Source organism: Astatotilapia calliptera, chromosome 2, assembly GCF_964374335.1.
Source record: "Astatotilapia calliptera chromosome 2, fAstCal68.1, whole genome shotgun sequence".
Lineage (NCBI taxonomy): Eukaryota > Metazoa > Chordata > Actinopteri > Cichliformes > Cichlidae > Astatotilapia > Astatotilapia calliptera.
In genome coordinates this window covers 1824715-1839839 of record NC_137423.1, presented here as the reverse complement: position 1 = coordinate 1839839, position 15125 = coordinate 1824715, and the positions used below count along the sequence as shown (strand labels likewise).

Here is a 15125-nt window from a genome sequence, read left to right as displayed (position 1 = left end):
ATGTGTGTTGAACTGGAATACTGTACGAGCTCACACATAACCAGTGTTGTATGCTAGAGAGTATAGATAACCAGAACTGCCTGGCACTGGTGAGAATCTGTTTAGCTTAGTTTAGGAGCGCTGGGGAAATAAGGATCATCTGTCTGACTTATGTCTTCGATCGAGGCTTGGACGAAGGTGGACAAACTGATTTGTGTGCTCTTATAAATCTATGTGTGGGACATCAAAAAAGATGGAAGAATGACGGGAACAACATAAGGGGGCGCTGTTGTGCACGCAAACGTTTAATCCACGCAAAGTACTGAGGAGAAGAAGAGTGCGCGAGAAGACGAAGAAGAGCAGCAAAGAATTTATCTGTTTCTGTGCAGGTCAATTTATTTACGAACTCAGAAACCAAAGCAGGAGAAGACCATGCTGAGAGCGTGTCTGAGAGGGGCTAATGCTACCGCCCGGGTAAGCCTGCTGCCTGCTCCGCAGCCGCGGGCTAACGTTAGCGTGTTGTCATTCAGTGACCCAGAGCCTGCTTCAAGGTGCCACAGTGAATTTACTAGTTCGGGCTGTTAACTCTTCGGTGCTGTCGAGCGCTGTATTTGATGCCATGCAATTGGTTGTGGACGCTGTCAGAACAGCGCAGCATGCTAACGTTAGCCGGGTTTCTTCCGGTGACAGATGGATAATGGCGTTTTAAGCATAACCAAGCTAACGAGTTTGGCTAAGTTTGAGCGGAGAGGTCATCATGGCAAAAACCAAAACTTGTCTGTTTGACCTTTTATCGGCCACAGGTTTGATACCAGCTAACCGGAGCAGTATTTTATGCTACTAGCGGCACTAGCCTTTAAACGCGTTTGCACGTAGACGTGGTATTTATAATGAATCAGAACAAACGCTGCAGGTTGTCTTCGTAAAATCCACAAATACTAACGCATGATGTGCGTTCTCGAAAACTTTATGTTCTGTTTCTGGGATTAAGTGTGCAGCCAGACTTCTGTACAGTGACAGAAAGGTGGCTCTCACCTGTTAAAGTGGGCCGGAATAAGTTCGACATCCCTGGGCTACAGCATCACACTGTTGCACCTCGGCTCTTCTTTCCACGGGACACGGAAACATGTTCGTCTCTGCCGGACTCAGCTTGGATGTGTTCGCCATGTACCTGAATCTGTATTTACAAAATAAGAATGCAGTTTACTGCTCAGAAATCATGCTTTGTACTTCATTTGCTGATCTGTTTTAAATGGTAAATCAACAGTTTTGCTTATTGTTGTTTAGATTTAATGACGACAAATTAATTATTTTTATGATTTAACAGCAAGTGAAAAACTGTGCTAAACTTATTACTTACTTATTACTAAAACCCATATATTACTTACGCTACAGTTAATGGGCAAGCTCGTGTGTGACGTGAATATCATGAAATTTAAAATCATCAGATGCTGATTAGCTGGTTGTGATCGACCTGTCGGTATAGCACTGCGCCTCTGCGGGCGGTCTACCCTTCCAGCTCGGCTGCTCTGCGCAGTATCTTAGCTGTTCCTGGGACTGCGCTCTGCGCTCTTTCAGTCCAGTCCTTGTTTATGTTGGCACACCCACCCCTGTCTGTTTCTCCTCTAAATCAGTGGTTTCTTGACTGCCACCTTCCCTCTGAAAAATTCAATTGATGAAGCTGTCCTGAAACTAACCCGTGTCCATCCAAGCAGTGTGGCACCGTCCTGACAGAGAATGAAACCTCTGTTTCTGAAGGCTATTTAATGTAATTACAAGAAAGCATGGCTCAGAGTGCTCAGGCTGTTTTGAAGAGTAAAGGTGTTCAGACAAAGTACTGATTTTCAGGCTTGTTAGAATTGCACAAAGTCTGTTTTTACCTTATGAACAGCATCTCTGCACCTAATTCCCCAATTTTTTTATATGACGATAAGGAAAACATTGTGTAGTCTGTTGCTTGCACTGAAATTTGTTGCTCTGTGCTTGCTGTGAATGTGTGCCCGTTCTGGATCTGTGTGACATGGATTTCTTTTCACTGCCACACTTTCCTCACCACTTTCCAGAAGAACTACAGGAGAATCCCTCTTACCAGTCTGCAGCAGTGTCGGCACTACACAGCAGGAGAGAGCAGGTAATCAGAATACTTTATTAATCCCGAAGGAAATTAGGGTTACAGCAGGCAGCACGCTAATGGCGCATGCGCACTTACAAAGGAACCTTCTGACCAACTTTACACAAACATCACATTGGGCAGACATGTCAGAAAGGTCGGCTGATAGGAAAAAACAACGAAAATACATAACATGAGGTGAGAGGAGGAGAAAAAAACTCCACTCAGACTGAGCTCCTAGTGGGAGAACAGTTTGATAACAGAAAAAACACCTCAGCACAAAAAGCACATGACTATCAATACACCATAGAAACACAAGACAAGCAACAGGGGTGGGTAAAGGGTAAGAGAGAGCCGGCGTAGGCAGCGCATCCAGCCAACCCAGGTGGCCTTGCATGGAATGGGGGGAGCAGTCTAAACACAGTCGTTATCAGGGTGTGTTGTTCAGCTCCAGCCTTGAGGCTGCAGCTGGCGCCGAAGGGGTCTCCGCATGAAGTGATGGTGCTTTTTACTTTAGTGCGAACAGCTCATATGAATTTCAAAGCAGTTCTACAGTCCAACACTGGTCTCTCAATCTCCCGTTGGAGAGCCGCAAGCTTTCTACGATGTTATCAAACTTACGTTCGTGACGTTGTCGTTCTTTTTGCGCAAAGAGCAGGTTCTGAGACCTCCGACCGCAGTGCACTCCCCCAAGATGTGATCCAATTTGCGCTCAAAGGTGTTGTTCGAGCGAGCCCCTCCAGATGTAATCCAGTTTTTCACTCAGAGCTCTTGTTCTGAGTGTTCACGGCAGCCGTGCGTTCTCCAAGATCTTCTCCGTGCTGACTCAATGAGCCCATTCACACACCAACACACACAGTACACTAATGAATTGTTTAGGACTAGCACATGGGCTTCAGCTGTCTTCTTAAGGGCCTCTCACATGGATGCGACATGTGCTGTGCCTGCCACCAAAATCTGTGTCCCGCTGGCCGCTGCGCTCTGGCTCCATGTTTACATGCGACTGCTCCCTGTCGTTTCAAAACACGGATCTCTCATCCTCAAGAGAAGATCTTCAGTGCTATCGTAGTGAAGAGCGTGCCGCTTCTACAGCATCGCTTTCCTCCTGAGATCACTATATGCAAGTCGGCTGAACTAGGATACACACAGAGTGCAAAGGCTGTTAGCGAGACTGTCCATTCATTCATGTCTGCTTGTCCTTTTTCATTTCAGTAGTGCTTCCAAAGTGGTTGTTGCCGGCTTGCTGACAGTAAGTGGTGGCATTGGAGGGACCGTACTCTACGCCAAATGGGACCATAAGTTCAGAGCAGCGGTTGAGAAGAACGTCCCGTACTCAGACTGGCTGCTGGGTTTGGCTTTGGGACCCGCTGCCCAAGATCCTGGCCTCCCCATAAAGAAACGGGTACGGTGCTCAGCTCATCCTAGTCATAGTTACAGGACACAAAGTTTGTTTGTGTTTCACCGTCAGTTCAGAAGAATTGAAGTCGAGCATTTTTTCTTTTACTGGCTCTCCATGTGTGAGTGTCTGGTCTCTGATGGTTTAAGGAGGATTCACTGTACGTTACAATGGCTTTTCAAATGATCAGACTGCATTGAAGCCCCATACCTCCACCCCCATACCTCCACCCCCATACCTCCACCTTTCCAGTGTGTGTCTGTTAAAATTCGACTCAGAATTGGTGATATCAGCTAATAAACTTCCACACAATACAATCTAAATATTTGTATAGAAAGAATAACCACGTTTTTAGAACCACACTGTAATAACGTATGCTTCGATTTAAATGGTTGCTGTTAAGGTGGAGTTGGCCCAGCCGCCCTCTATGATAGAAAAACAAGCGAAGAAGTCGGCGAAGAAGGAGGGAGCCGAGGGTCCGGTCAAAGACTCCAGCCCCGCCCCCAGTCAGCCTGCACAGAGCCTAGAGGGTAAGTGTCATTATAACTCATGGCTTCATGTTGCCATCTGCCTTTTATCATGTGCTCTGATTCTATCAGCTTTATTTCTATTTCCGTTTTGTTATAGTTCGTTCACAGTAGTCGGGTGGAGCGCCCACAGTTTCATTGCATCTGTGCAGTGACAGTAAGGGGCTGTTGTGTTTGTACACCACCACAGTGGGTTTGAACTCAGCCAAGATGTGATTCCAGCGCAGCTTCATTTCAAGGATTCTAACACTAGTATTGGATTATTGAGTTATTCATTATAGACACTTGTATATCTAATAAACCACTTTCAGAGACAAAGTTTGTAAGGACTCCATTACAAATGAAACAGATAAAGTTGGACTTGTGTTTGGTTTGTTTTTCTGGAATTTGCAGTAAGCGCTCCAAAGTGATGTTGGTTCAGTGAGTGAGGCCAGCGTTACGCTGAAAACCCAACAGATGTATGAGAGAGCTGGCAACAACCGTAGGAGAGGCCGAGTCAGTAATCTGGTAAATTCTTTAAAAGAAGAAGTGCACTTGCGACCTCAGCGACACTGAGAAGCCTGTAGGACAGAGGGATTAAAGTGGGTAATCGCAAAAGTCCTTCCTTGGTTAGGGGACACCCTGTGCAACATTTAGCAAATTCAAGAACACCCTGGAAGAGGTAGACTGTCAAAACGTAGTGGGAGAGCATTTTACCCACTTTAACACGCTGAAGATGCTGCGTCCACATTTCTTTACCTGGACGACTGAGCGTGCAAGAAAATCTAGCGACACCTCATAATGCATGTAAAGGAATGTGCTGTACGAGGTCACTATTTTTGCTGACATTGTAACTGCTGATTGAAATGGCACCAGGAATCTGTGATAGTATAAAGTTGGTCACCTGACTCTTGTAGAGCACGCTTTCAGTTGCAAAACCAAAGGTGGCGTTTTGTGACGTCCGTGGATTCTACATTAAAGGCAGCGATGGACTTGGAAGGATTTTCAGCTTTCATCACTTCAGTCTCATCTTGACAGTTTGATTTAAAATCCACTGTGATGGTGTTCAAAGGATGCAGTTGTTTCATGAAAGTGTTCACCAGAGTCAGCCTGATCATCAGCCATCTCGACAGTGCCGTAATATCATTATTTACATTATGAAGTTAATATTATTTTAATTCAAGTTCATTCAAATCAGCCTCACTTGTAAATGTCTCTGGGACAAGCCAACGTTTAATATCTGCTGATGCAAACTCTCCACTCTGGGGGGGCGGTGTGCTCTGTTAGCTGCTAGCTCCACCCGTTCTTCTTTGAGATGTTTGTAAATGTGCGCTCTGTTGTTTAGCCCCAGCAGAAGCCTCTCAGGGTAAGCTGTCTTCTCCTATACTCTCCTGTTGTTGCTCTGCTCCCGTGTGAAATTTCATTTTGCACTGCTATTAGGCTTCTTAGTTTGTAGCAGCCATTGTATCTTTGATAGCTTTAAAGCCATTATGCTGCCATAAATACTACCTCACTGTAGCTGAAGTGATGATGAAACCAGTAGATGGATGGTCTTTACTATGTGTATGAGTGGCTTTGCGCGTGGTGACACACATGGAAGCTCCTGAGCGGCTCTTGCCTTCTGTATTTGTGTCCCATTTAGAGGCCTCAGCAGAGGCGACTCATATCATCTCAGCCATCGGTGAGGTCCCATCAGTCCCTGCTCCATGTGACACAGAGGCAGCAGCAGTCAAAGGTATCATCACTGAAACAGGACCTTGCTGTGAGGCTACAGTGCTAACCACTGCACGCTCTGCTGTCCTTCTTTATTGTCATTATGCAGCACAAAGCAAAATTCTGGGCGGCAGCTTAGAAGAGCCAGTATCTAAACCACAGACAAATCCACAGTGGGCACATGGTATATACGATTAAATCCTCTCCTTTGGGTGGAGCTCTGACTTGGTGTTGGCGCTCTGTGCAGTAGAGTACCACTTCCTGTTCCTGTTACAAGCACAGCAGTGTTTTAGCCAATTGAATTAAATATTGATATGTTATCTTTACGTGCTTTATGCAGAGTCTGTAGTCGACCGACCGTTCTCTCCTGCACTTTCCTGCTCAGATGTTCAGTTAGTCGGCTTCCTTTAGTAATAACGACTCTCGTAATACATGTAACCTGTAACTTCATCACAGTAGACGTCTTTCTGAAAGTGCAGCAACTACGTTTAAGAATATAATCCACCCACTGTTATCATCTTCAGTGCCCTGTACCAACACAGAGCAGCTATCTGAACGCTGCTCCAACAGAGGTCGATCATCTTGTTAATAATTTCACCTCCTCACTGCGTACGACTCTGGATACTGTAGCTCCTGTGAAAACTAAGGTCTCTAATCAGAAGTACCTGACTCCGTGGTATAATTCTCAAACACTTTCTGAGTTAACTTCAATAATTAAACCATCAATGTGTCTTTTAGACCCCATTCCTACAAAACTGCTCAAAGAAGTCCTGCCATTAATTAATGCTTCGATCTTAAATATGATCAACCTATCTCTAATGATCGGCTATGTACCACAGGCCTTCAAGCTGGCTGTAGTTAAACCTTTACTCAAAAAGCATCTCTAGACCCAGCAGTCTTAGCTAATTACAGGCCAATCTCCAACCTTCCTTTATATCAAACATCCTTGAAAGAGTAGTTGTCAAACAGCTAACAGATCATCTGCAGAGGTTTATTTGAAGAGTTTCAGTCAGGTTTCAGAGCTCATCACAGCACAGAAACAGCTTTAGTGAAGGTTACAAATGATCTTCTTATGGCCTCTGACAGTGGACTCATCTCTGTGCTTGTCCTGCTAGACCTCAGTGCAGCGTTCGATACTGTCGACCATAATATCCTATTAGAGCGATTAGAACATGCTGTAGGTATTACAGGTACTGTGCTGCAGTGGTTTGTATCATATCTATCTAATAGACTCCAGTTTGTGCATGTAAATGGAGAGTCCTCTTCACACACTGAGGTTAATTATGGAGTTCCACAGGGTTCAGTGCTAGGACCAATTCTGTTTACAGCTTACAAGCTTCCACAATAGAGGACGCTTTCTGTTGTGGATCTGTAGACGTTCACGATTAAATTCATAACGTTAAAACAAACAAAATAATAGTCATTTTAAAATGCAGCACATATGATTATTATGTTGGTCAGGATGATGGTAGTGATTAGCATTTGCACCTCACAGCAAGAAGGTTTGATTGTGCATCAAACCTGCTGGTCTCCATGAGTTCTCCATGTTGTGTGAAACATGGATGGAGACTAGTTAACTTGTGCAATAGCTCAGGTTGAGTAAGTAGTTACGGTAGTTTTCATTTAATGCCGGAGACAGAATATGAAGCAAGAAGCAAATCTGCACCAAAGTTGAAATGTTTTTAACATGCAGTGTCACTGAGGCATCTACATTTGCAAAGGTTTTGCAAAAACTTCATTCGTGTTGTGAACATACAATAATAGCACTTCATGTTCTTTCATGGCTGAAAGTCCAGCAGTCTCGAGGATTACTGGGGTTGTTTTAGGTCTGTGTTTGTGTTTTCTCTCGAAGAGTGCAATGAGTGCCATGAACACAAGGAGGCGACAGCGGTCCATCCTGCACCCACAGAACCAATGAAAGAGCGTCCAGTAGAAGAAGTGGCTGCTAGACTTGCTCAACAAGAGCAGGAGGAACAGGATATTTCAGCATGTAGGATGACACACACACACACACACACACACACACACACACACACACACACAAAGAGTGACGTCGTTGCATACTGACCACTTGAATAATGACGTGTCATTTTATAGACAGTAAATGTCTTCCTGTGTGATTGCTTTGCAGCGGTATCAGCCAGTCTTGAAGACTCACTGGCGAGCTCGGCCAAAGCTACTCTGCAGGCCATAGGAGCGCAAGAAGCAGCCCTGCAGGCTATCATGCAGCACACAGACAAACTGAAGGAGGCTATGGAAGCAGAGGTAAACAGCAAGCACTTCATAAGGAAGGCATGTGCCAACTTTTATGTTTTAATACCCCCAGCAAATGGGGACTGTGCTCAGCTGGTACTCCAAATGTAACATGAAGTACAAATCAGTGATTGTACTTTTGGAAAACCAAAACAGGCCACCGTGCCCTTTAGGGCCTTTTTTACCCCTCAGCTTGAAGGCGACGTTGGATACTGTCGGTCCATCTACTAAAAACCTGGGACGAGTTTGAGTCCTTGAACTTAGTCCAGTGTTCTGTGGTGAATGAGTTAACTTGAGAAGGAAGTCCCCCGGGGTTTTCATACAGTAGGTCAGTCTGCTGGGGGCTGAGGGGGAGCGTCCAGTACTTTTGTAAATGGACCGTCTGTGATGGACTGAATCTGAGCCAAAGGCCGCAGGCTGGAGGGAGAGTGACGGTGTGCTGGTGTGGCTGAAGGAAGCCTGTGATGTTCAGTTCAGATTGTTTTCAGTAGAGTACAGTAGAATCTCTGGGCACAGCTCATTAGTGTTTCACAGCTCTGGTTTAGTCTGTTTGGTTTCTGTGTAACTCTTGTCGGGACAGATCTAACCACTAATGCAGGGACCACTTGCACACTTCATGCTTCCTTTTCTGTAGCACAGATACCTGCACGCCTCCTGTCCGCTAACCTCGGAGTATAAACTATAGATGAGTCTGTTGGTAAATCTAAAGAGCACAGATATTTATTTCAAAATGTAGGGAGTATAAGTAAAAATTAAATACTCAAGTAAAGTACACATACCTACTTCAATAGAGTAACAAAGTAATAGTATTACCTTACATTAAATGACTAATGGTAACATGTGCGCTGGTCAGGGAAACATTTCTAATAACTGCTAAACAGAATCTGATGGCAGTAAATGTTCAGTGTTGCTACTACAGCTGATGGTGAGGGTGGAGCTGCTGTCCGCCTGCCTGTCTGATGGATACTGTTGCGAATAAGTATCCATATGTTTCAATTCCACATGAATGTTTCTATGTATCTATTTGACATCCCCAGCTCACACCTGCAAACGCTCCATCGAGGCTGATGAATGAGGCAGGACTCCATCTTTGCCTCAAGCCCACATGTCCTGCAGACCACTGGACTGGGCTCGTCTGCATCGTCTCACAGCAGCGCTGTCACTGAAGACCTGCGTACTCTTGTTTTTAATCAGATACATTGCTTGCTGTGGCCTGTGTGGTCCACCCACCACAGCGCTGTATTAGTAATGTTTAAGCCACGGCTCACTGAATGGGAAGCGTCACTGTTTTGCAGTAGATTTATCGAAGTTCTTCTTAAACTTAGGTTCTTCCTGAGGAGAAGTCAAACCAGTGGAAGGACCTGGAAGCTGCTCTTGCTGATAGAACCACGGCTTTGAACGATGCCAGAGCCGCTCTGTCGAAAGCCAAGTAACACAAACACACACACACAAACATACTTATTACAAACTTGAATGTGTGTGAAGAAGAATTCTTTCTTTTCCACTTAGCTTGAAAATCATAAATGTTCTTTCTTTAAATTGTGATTTCTTCTGCTTGGAGTAAAAGTGTTTCTTTAATTCTGATGACCAGTGTGGCACAAGGTTAATCTGAAAGATGTAATAATCACTCAGCTTTCAGGGCTGTGATGAGTGCAGCGTGCCGTGTACATCTCTGCCTAACTCAATTATTTTGGCAGTCTTCCTTATCAGCACATCTCTTTCCTTGCAGCGAGTCCTTGGACAGTCTCAGGTCAGTGATTGACGAGTCCAAAGGGCTGAAGATATCCTCTGTTCGCCCGCTGGTTTTAGCAGCAGAGGAGAATCTCCATAACATGGTTGTGGACTTGGACAAAATGGTCATGAAGGTAAAGTTTGTTTTCTTTTTTGGTGCATTGTGGACGACTACAGGAGATTAAAGTGACCTGTTTGCTTCCTTTCTGAGGCTCAAGTTCACATTTGCACCTCTCAGCTGTAAACTGAATGAAAGTGACAGCAGCACGTTAGCCTCTGTTGGCCAGTACCAAACATAAGAGCTACCTTAGCATCAAAGCACAGTACTTTGTAAAATAGGCAAGAAAACTTGTGAGGAGGTGACTCAACCCAGCAGCAGCAGCTATATTTGCAGCTCCAGTCCATGTGATGGGAGCGCTACGTAGGCTCCTTCTATGCTGAGATATGACTGGATATAATACTGTATCACTACTTTGCACTGCTGGCAGCGCCATGTTTCAGTAGATACACACTCATTTTAAAACAAGGATACAAAATGCCTTTGATTTTCCTCATTTCCTTACAAATGTTGCTGCCTGCAAGCTGTGAGTGTCGATAAAATGTTTCCTTTTCTCTGTCATCAGAAATATGATTATCATTTTGCCCACACCCTGTGAGCATGTGTGTGGTGTGACCTATTAAACTCTAGTGACCAGCACTATGTGCAGTTAAAGTGTTGGCTGTGTTATCTTCACCACTGTCATGATTATTAACTCGTCCTTTTCTATTCACACCTCTCTGTTCTTCTGCTAACAAATGTTACCAACTAAAGGTTCAGTCTGCAGAGTCAGAGGCTAAGATCGTCTCCCAGTACAGTGAACTGGTTAACGAAGCCAAACGACAGTTTCAAAGGGAAGTCAGCAGTCTCACTCCAGAGATCCAGGCCAACTGGAAAGGGCTCAGTAAGAGCACGCATACACACTCAAACACGTGTCTTTACACACACAAAGTTTGATTCGATTTGTTCAGCTGGACATTGTGTTTTCATCGGTCGCTAATCGGACTAACGATGGGCCTGAGGTCAGTTTCATGAGTGTTAATATGGAAACTGTCATGTGTAGTGATGAATGGCCATGAGTACGATTCACAGAGTTGGTGGAAGGGCTGCAGTCACAGCATTGTAAGACGGTGACAGATGTACCTTTAAGCACCTGCTCGATTCCCAGATGGTCGACGTGCACGTGCAGCCTCAGGCCTCTAACCACAGAGATGTTACGTGTAGCCTGCTAGCCATAGCTGGTGTCTGGGATGGATGAATAAAGCCAGGTCTCTAACATCAGCGCAGTGTTATTAGTCGTGATCTGTAGCCTCAGTTCATGTTATTATGTGGTTGTTTGTGTGGCTGAAGCTGTCTTTCATGCCGCCGCCTTCACCCTCTCCCAGCTGGTACGATAATAAACAGAGCGAGGCATGTCCTGAAGAACAGAATCAGCTGTCTGGGATTTACTTTCCCAGATTATTAAGCATGCATTAGGACACTCATTGTGTTGCTGACATGGATGACAGTACAGTGAAAGAATGTGACAACGTTTCCCCTCTGAGGAGCAATATTTAGGTTTCCATACTGATGTTGAGGTTTTAGAGCGACGTTCAGTGTCTGTGGCTACAGCAACACATGATTAGTGTTTCAGTACTAATAACATCAGTATAACCTGTATCATTCGTGACAGGCACGTCAAATAGAATCGGATCACAATCTAATATGTTGTTTAAGCTCTGTGCGTCTTTTGTTAGCTAACGTTTGGTGGCTCTAAGTCCACCGTCTGAACATCCACGGGGTTTTTGAAATGTGCATTTACAGTCAAAACCTCACGTTCTTGCATGTCACCGTAACTCTTAGTTACTTTCATACATTCAAAACTATGTGCTGATCAGGAAGTACGTTTTCAATGATAACTTGTTTTTGTGTGTTAGCTGGTAAACTGTCCACAGACGACCTCAACGCTCTGATCGCCCATGCACATCGTCGCATTGACCAGTTGAACCGAGAGCTGGCTGAGCAGAAGATCAGAGAGAAGATCCACATTGATGCAGCGTTGGAGCAACAGAAACTCGAGGACCAGAAAGCTCTGGACAACGCTGTCAACACTGCCCTGCAACATGTCAAAGAAGATGCCCGGCTGGACCAGGAGAGGAAGGTGCAGGAAAAAATATCTTTAGATTGTTCTGGTTTTTCAGTTAACGTGAGCGTATCTAAAACGTGTTACGATTTCCTCTGTGTGTACGCAGCTGGCTGAGTTAAGAGAAGTGATGGAGGCAGAGATGAGGACTCAGCTGCGGCGGCAGGCAGCAGCTCACACAGACCACGTCCAAGATGTGCTCAAAGTCCAGGAGCACGAGCTGAAAGCTGAGGCTGAGCAGGTGATCTCTCTACCCCAGAGTCTGCTTACACATCAGAAATGAGTACTTACAGGACACTAGTGGCTCTGAGTTGCCAGGTTTGGAGCGTCTAAGCAACCAGAGTAAACACAAAATATATACTGAATAAAACGTGGTCTGCTTGGTTAAGTTACTTAATCCATAAAACCAGCTTGCACTGGCTGTCTGACAAACATCCTACAGAAAGTTTGCTAATAGATGTTAACAGTGGCACAAAATGCTAAAAGTAAAAACAGTCAAGACGATGTTTGAACTGTCTCAAAGTAAAACAGCTCTTTGTGTCATTGTTGCCATAAACTATTATTAATACAAAGAATCCAAACTCTGCTTCACCTCACATTTGAATTGTAATGAATGTATTTGGTTGAAAACCCTCTTTGTTTCTCCTCACGTCCTGTTTCTCGCATCGTTCTTCATATCTGAGTAAACTGATCTTTTCTCTTGTACCTTGAGCTCAGCTGATAATTGTTGAGCTGTTAGAAACATTAAGTGCATTTGAAAGGACTTGGCACTTACAAGAAGGGTCACTTCCTTCATGCTGCAACACTACCATGACCACAGCTTACTGACATCTGCAGCAAAGATGCTGCTCTGGATCATTTCTTTATTTTCCAACCTTCTGTCTTCAGTAAACGTGTTAAACTGTTTTGTGTTTACTCTGATGGCCTTTGCTTTGTTGGAGGTCTGTGATATAGCGTAGGATTAAAATAAACATGCTGCTGTATACGGGAAGCTGACAGCTTGTGTTCTGCCATATCTTAAGCTTTTTTCCACTAATATCCTGTAAAGGGGGCGTGGCCAAGACACCTGAGACGAGTCAGGCTGCAGCAGCGTACTCTGTTCCTGCGAGTTGCACGCTGTGTGCTTTTCATCCTTCAGCCCTTCAGAGCTATGCTTTGGTTGTGTTCAGGTACTGAGCAGTAAGATGCTGGAACAGGAGACTCGCTACCGTCAGCTGACCCAGGAACAGCTCGACAACTTCACTTTGGACATGAACACAGCCTACGCGAGGCTGAAGGGGGTGGAAGAAGCTATAGACAGTAAGAGATACACGCATCCAAAAAAGCAAAGAAATAGCACTGAGTGATTAGTCGGGTAGGTTGTTATCTGGAGTGCTGCAGAGGAGTACCACATGTAGGAATGATGATGTGTGTAGATGAATGTTGGAATAGTTGGATCATTTTTTTCTGGTGTGCAAAGGGACTGGATGTCCACGTGCACACAGACACGTTCTTTTCCACTCGGTCATGTAAATCTCTTTGTCTTTTGAACACAGGCCACGTGGTAGCAGAGGACGAGGCTCGTAAGGCCCACCAGCTGTGGCTCTCTGTGGAGGCTCTCAGTTACTCCCTAAAGACTGCTGAAGCCGACGTGCCCACTGTGCCTCTGGAGAACGCCGCTCAGGCTGTTCGCGACAGCTGCCGAGACAACGACTTTGCCTTGGCGTTGGCGTCGGCTCTTCCAGAGAAATCCCTGCAGCGAGGCGTGTACAGCGAGGCCTCTCTCCGTGCCCGTTTCAACTCCTTGCGATCGCTGGCCCGCCGCGTCGCTCTCATCGATGAATCTCGTAACTCCTTGTATCAGTATTTCTTGTCCTACCTTCAAGCTGCACTGCTGTTTGAGAAGAGTCAGGAAGCTCCGCCCAGCCAGCTGAGCTCTGAGGATTTAGATCCATTCAAGCTTCTGTCATATGCTAGCTACTGCTTAGAGCACGGGGACCTGGAGCTAGCAGCTAAACTGGTGAACCAGCTGAGAGGAGAGGCCAGGAGAGTGGTGGAGGACTGGCTTATTGAAGCCAGACTCACACTGGAAACTAGGCAGGTAGTGAATCTGCTGTCTGCTTACGCAAATGCTGTGGGTTTGGGTACCACACAGGCGCCGTAGGTTGCCACAGCAACCGTTAAGGGAAAAAATCTGCTAAAAGTCTTTTTTTCCAAGAAGTATCAAAGTTCCCGAGTGTAGCTGGAAGTGGCTCAGGAGGAGCTTCAGCCTGAATCCTTTGTGCAGGGAAGCATCGGCAGTCTGCAGCACAGAAAGATGGTTTCTTCCTTTTAAGTTACCTGAACCACATAAATGTATTCCTCTGAAAGCACTAATTCACCGTGGCCACTTATTTATATGATACATTCAATGCACTTCTTAGCTTAGTCTTATCAATTCAGACTGCAGGTTTGGCCCAGCTATTCGTCTCCAGCCCGTGTGTTATGGAACCGTCATCCTACGAATTACAGTTGGATGTTTGTGAATACTGCACATGTTAAATAAATCCTGGAAAAAAGAAAACGCTGTATTTCATTTCGTTGTTCTTGTCATAGGGACTACGGTTTAAAATGAGAGCTCTCATGCAGACGTTTGCATCGCTGCGAGTGTTGTCCCCACACATGGACAGTTTACCTCTGTGCTCCACCACGGTAGAGTTTACATCTAATAATGAAGGCGAGACTTTCATTGTGGTGGTGCAGTTTCTACCTGAGCACTCCAAACACCTTTCCCATGAGTTTTCTGCATAGGTGCTTTCTCTCTCCACACACAGCTCAAGTGTATTTGGCATGTAGACTGGAGCAGGGGTCGAACCACCAACCTTCTGGTTAGTAGGAGAGCTGCGCTGCCTGCTGTGCTGCAGCCAACCCTTCGTAGTAACTTTATAAGTGGTCTTGAGCAACATGTCTCCAGGATTTCAGCGGCCTTTCAAAGTTTAATTTTCTTTTTTTGGCCATCGGTGCTTTTTCAATGATAACTTGAGAACAAAGCCACACTCGACTTCAGGAGGAGGAAGGAGGAAGTCTGAGCTGCAGCAACAGGAAGTGCGTGGGAAGAGTGTGCAGCTTCAAGTTCCTGGGTGTGCACATAGACACACTCAGAGAAATGGAGCTCAAAGTCCTCTGAGGTTTTAAAGAGGGGGGAGGGGGGTAGTTACAGTCAGTAGCACAGGAACAGAGCGGGAGGGAGAGAGAGAGGCAGGGACAACAACGTCACATTAGAAAGGTATAGTAATCACCCACAACTACTTTCAGTTACA

The 15125-nt window shown here is 45.2% G+C and overlaps 1 protein-coding gene across 5 annotated transcripts; it reads left to right on the top strand.

Moving 5' to 3' along the window:
* Positions 1 to 291: 291 nt before the first annotated feature.
* On the top strand, positions 292 to 14389 carry immt (inner membrane protein, mitochondrial (mitofilin)). Of its 5 annotated transcripts, none has more exons than XM_080308843.1 (15): positions 292 to 453; positions 2043 to 2110; positions 3305 to 3491; positions 3889 to 4015; positions 5337 to 5357; positions 5634 to 5726; positions 7557 to 7694; positions 7836 to 7969; positions 9283 to 9386; positions 9687 to 9822; positions 10500 to 10629; positions 11642 to 11865; positions 11957 to 12088; positions 13017 to 13146; positions 13383 to 14389. In XM_080308843.1, the coding sequence occupies exons 1-15, from the start codon at positions 412 to 414 to the stop codon at positions 13988 to 13990; spliced, it is 2274 nt and encodes a 757-aa protein (XP_080164969.1). In that variant the 5' UTR covers positions 292 to 411; the 3' UTR covers positions 13991 to 14389. The 5 variants fall into 5 exon arrangements, with proteins under 5 accessions (XP_080164969.1, XP_026037589.2, XP_080164976.1 ...); XM_026181804.2 differs by having other exon boundaries at positions 3302 to 3491; XM_080308850.1 differs by lacking the exon at positions 5337 to 5357.
* The last annotated feature ends 736 nt before the right edge of the window (positions 14390 to 15125 follow it).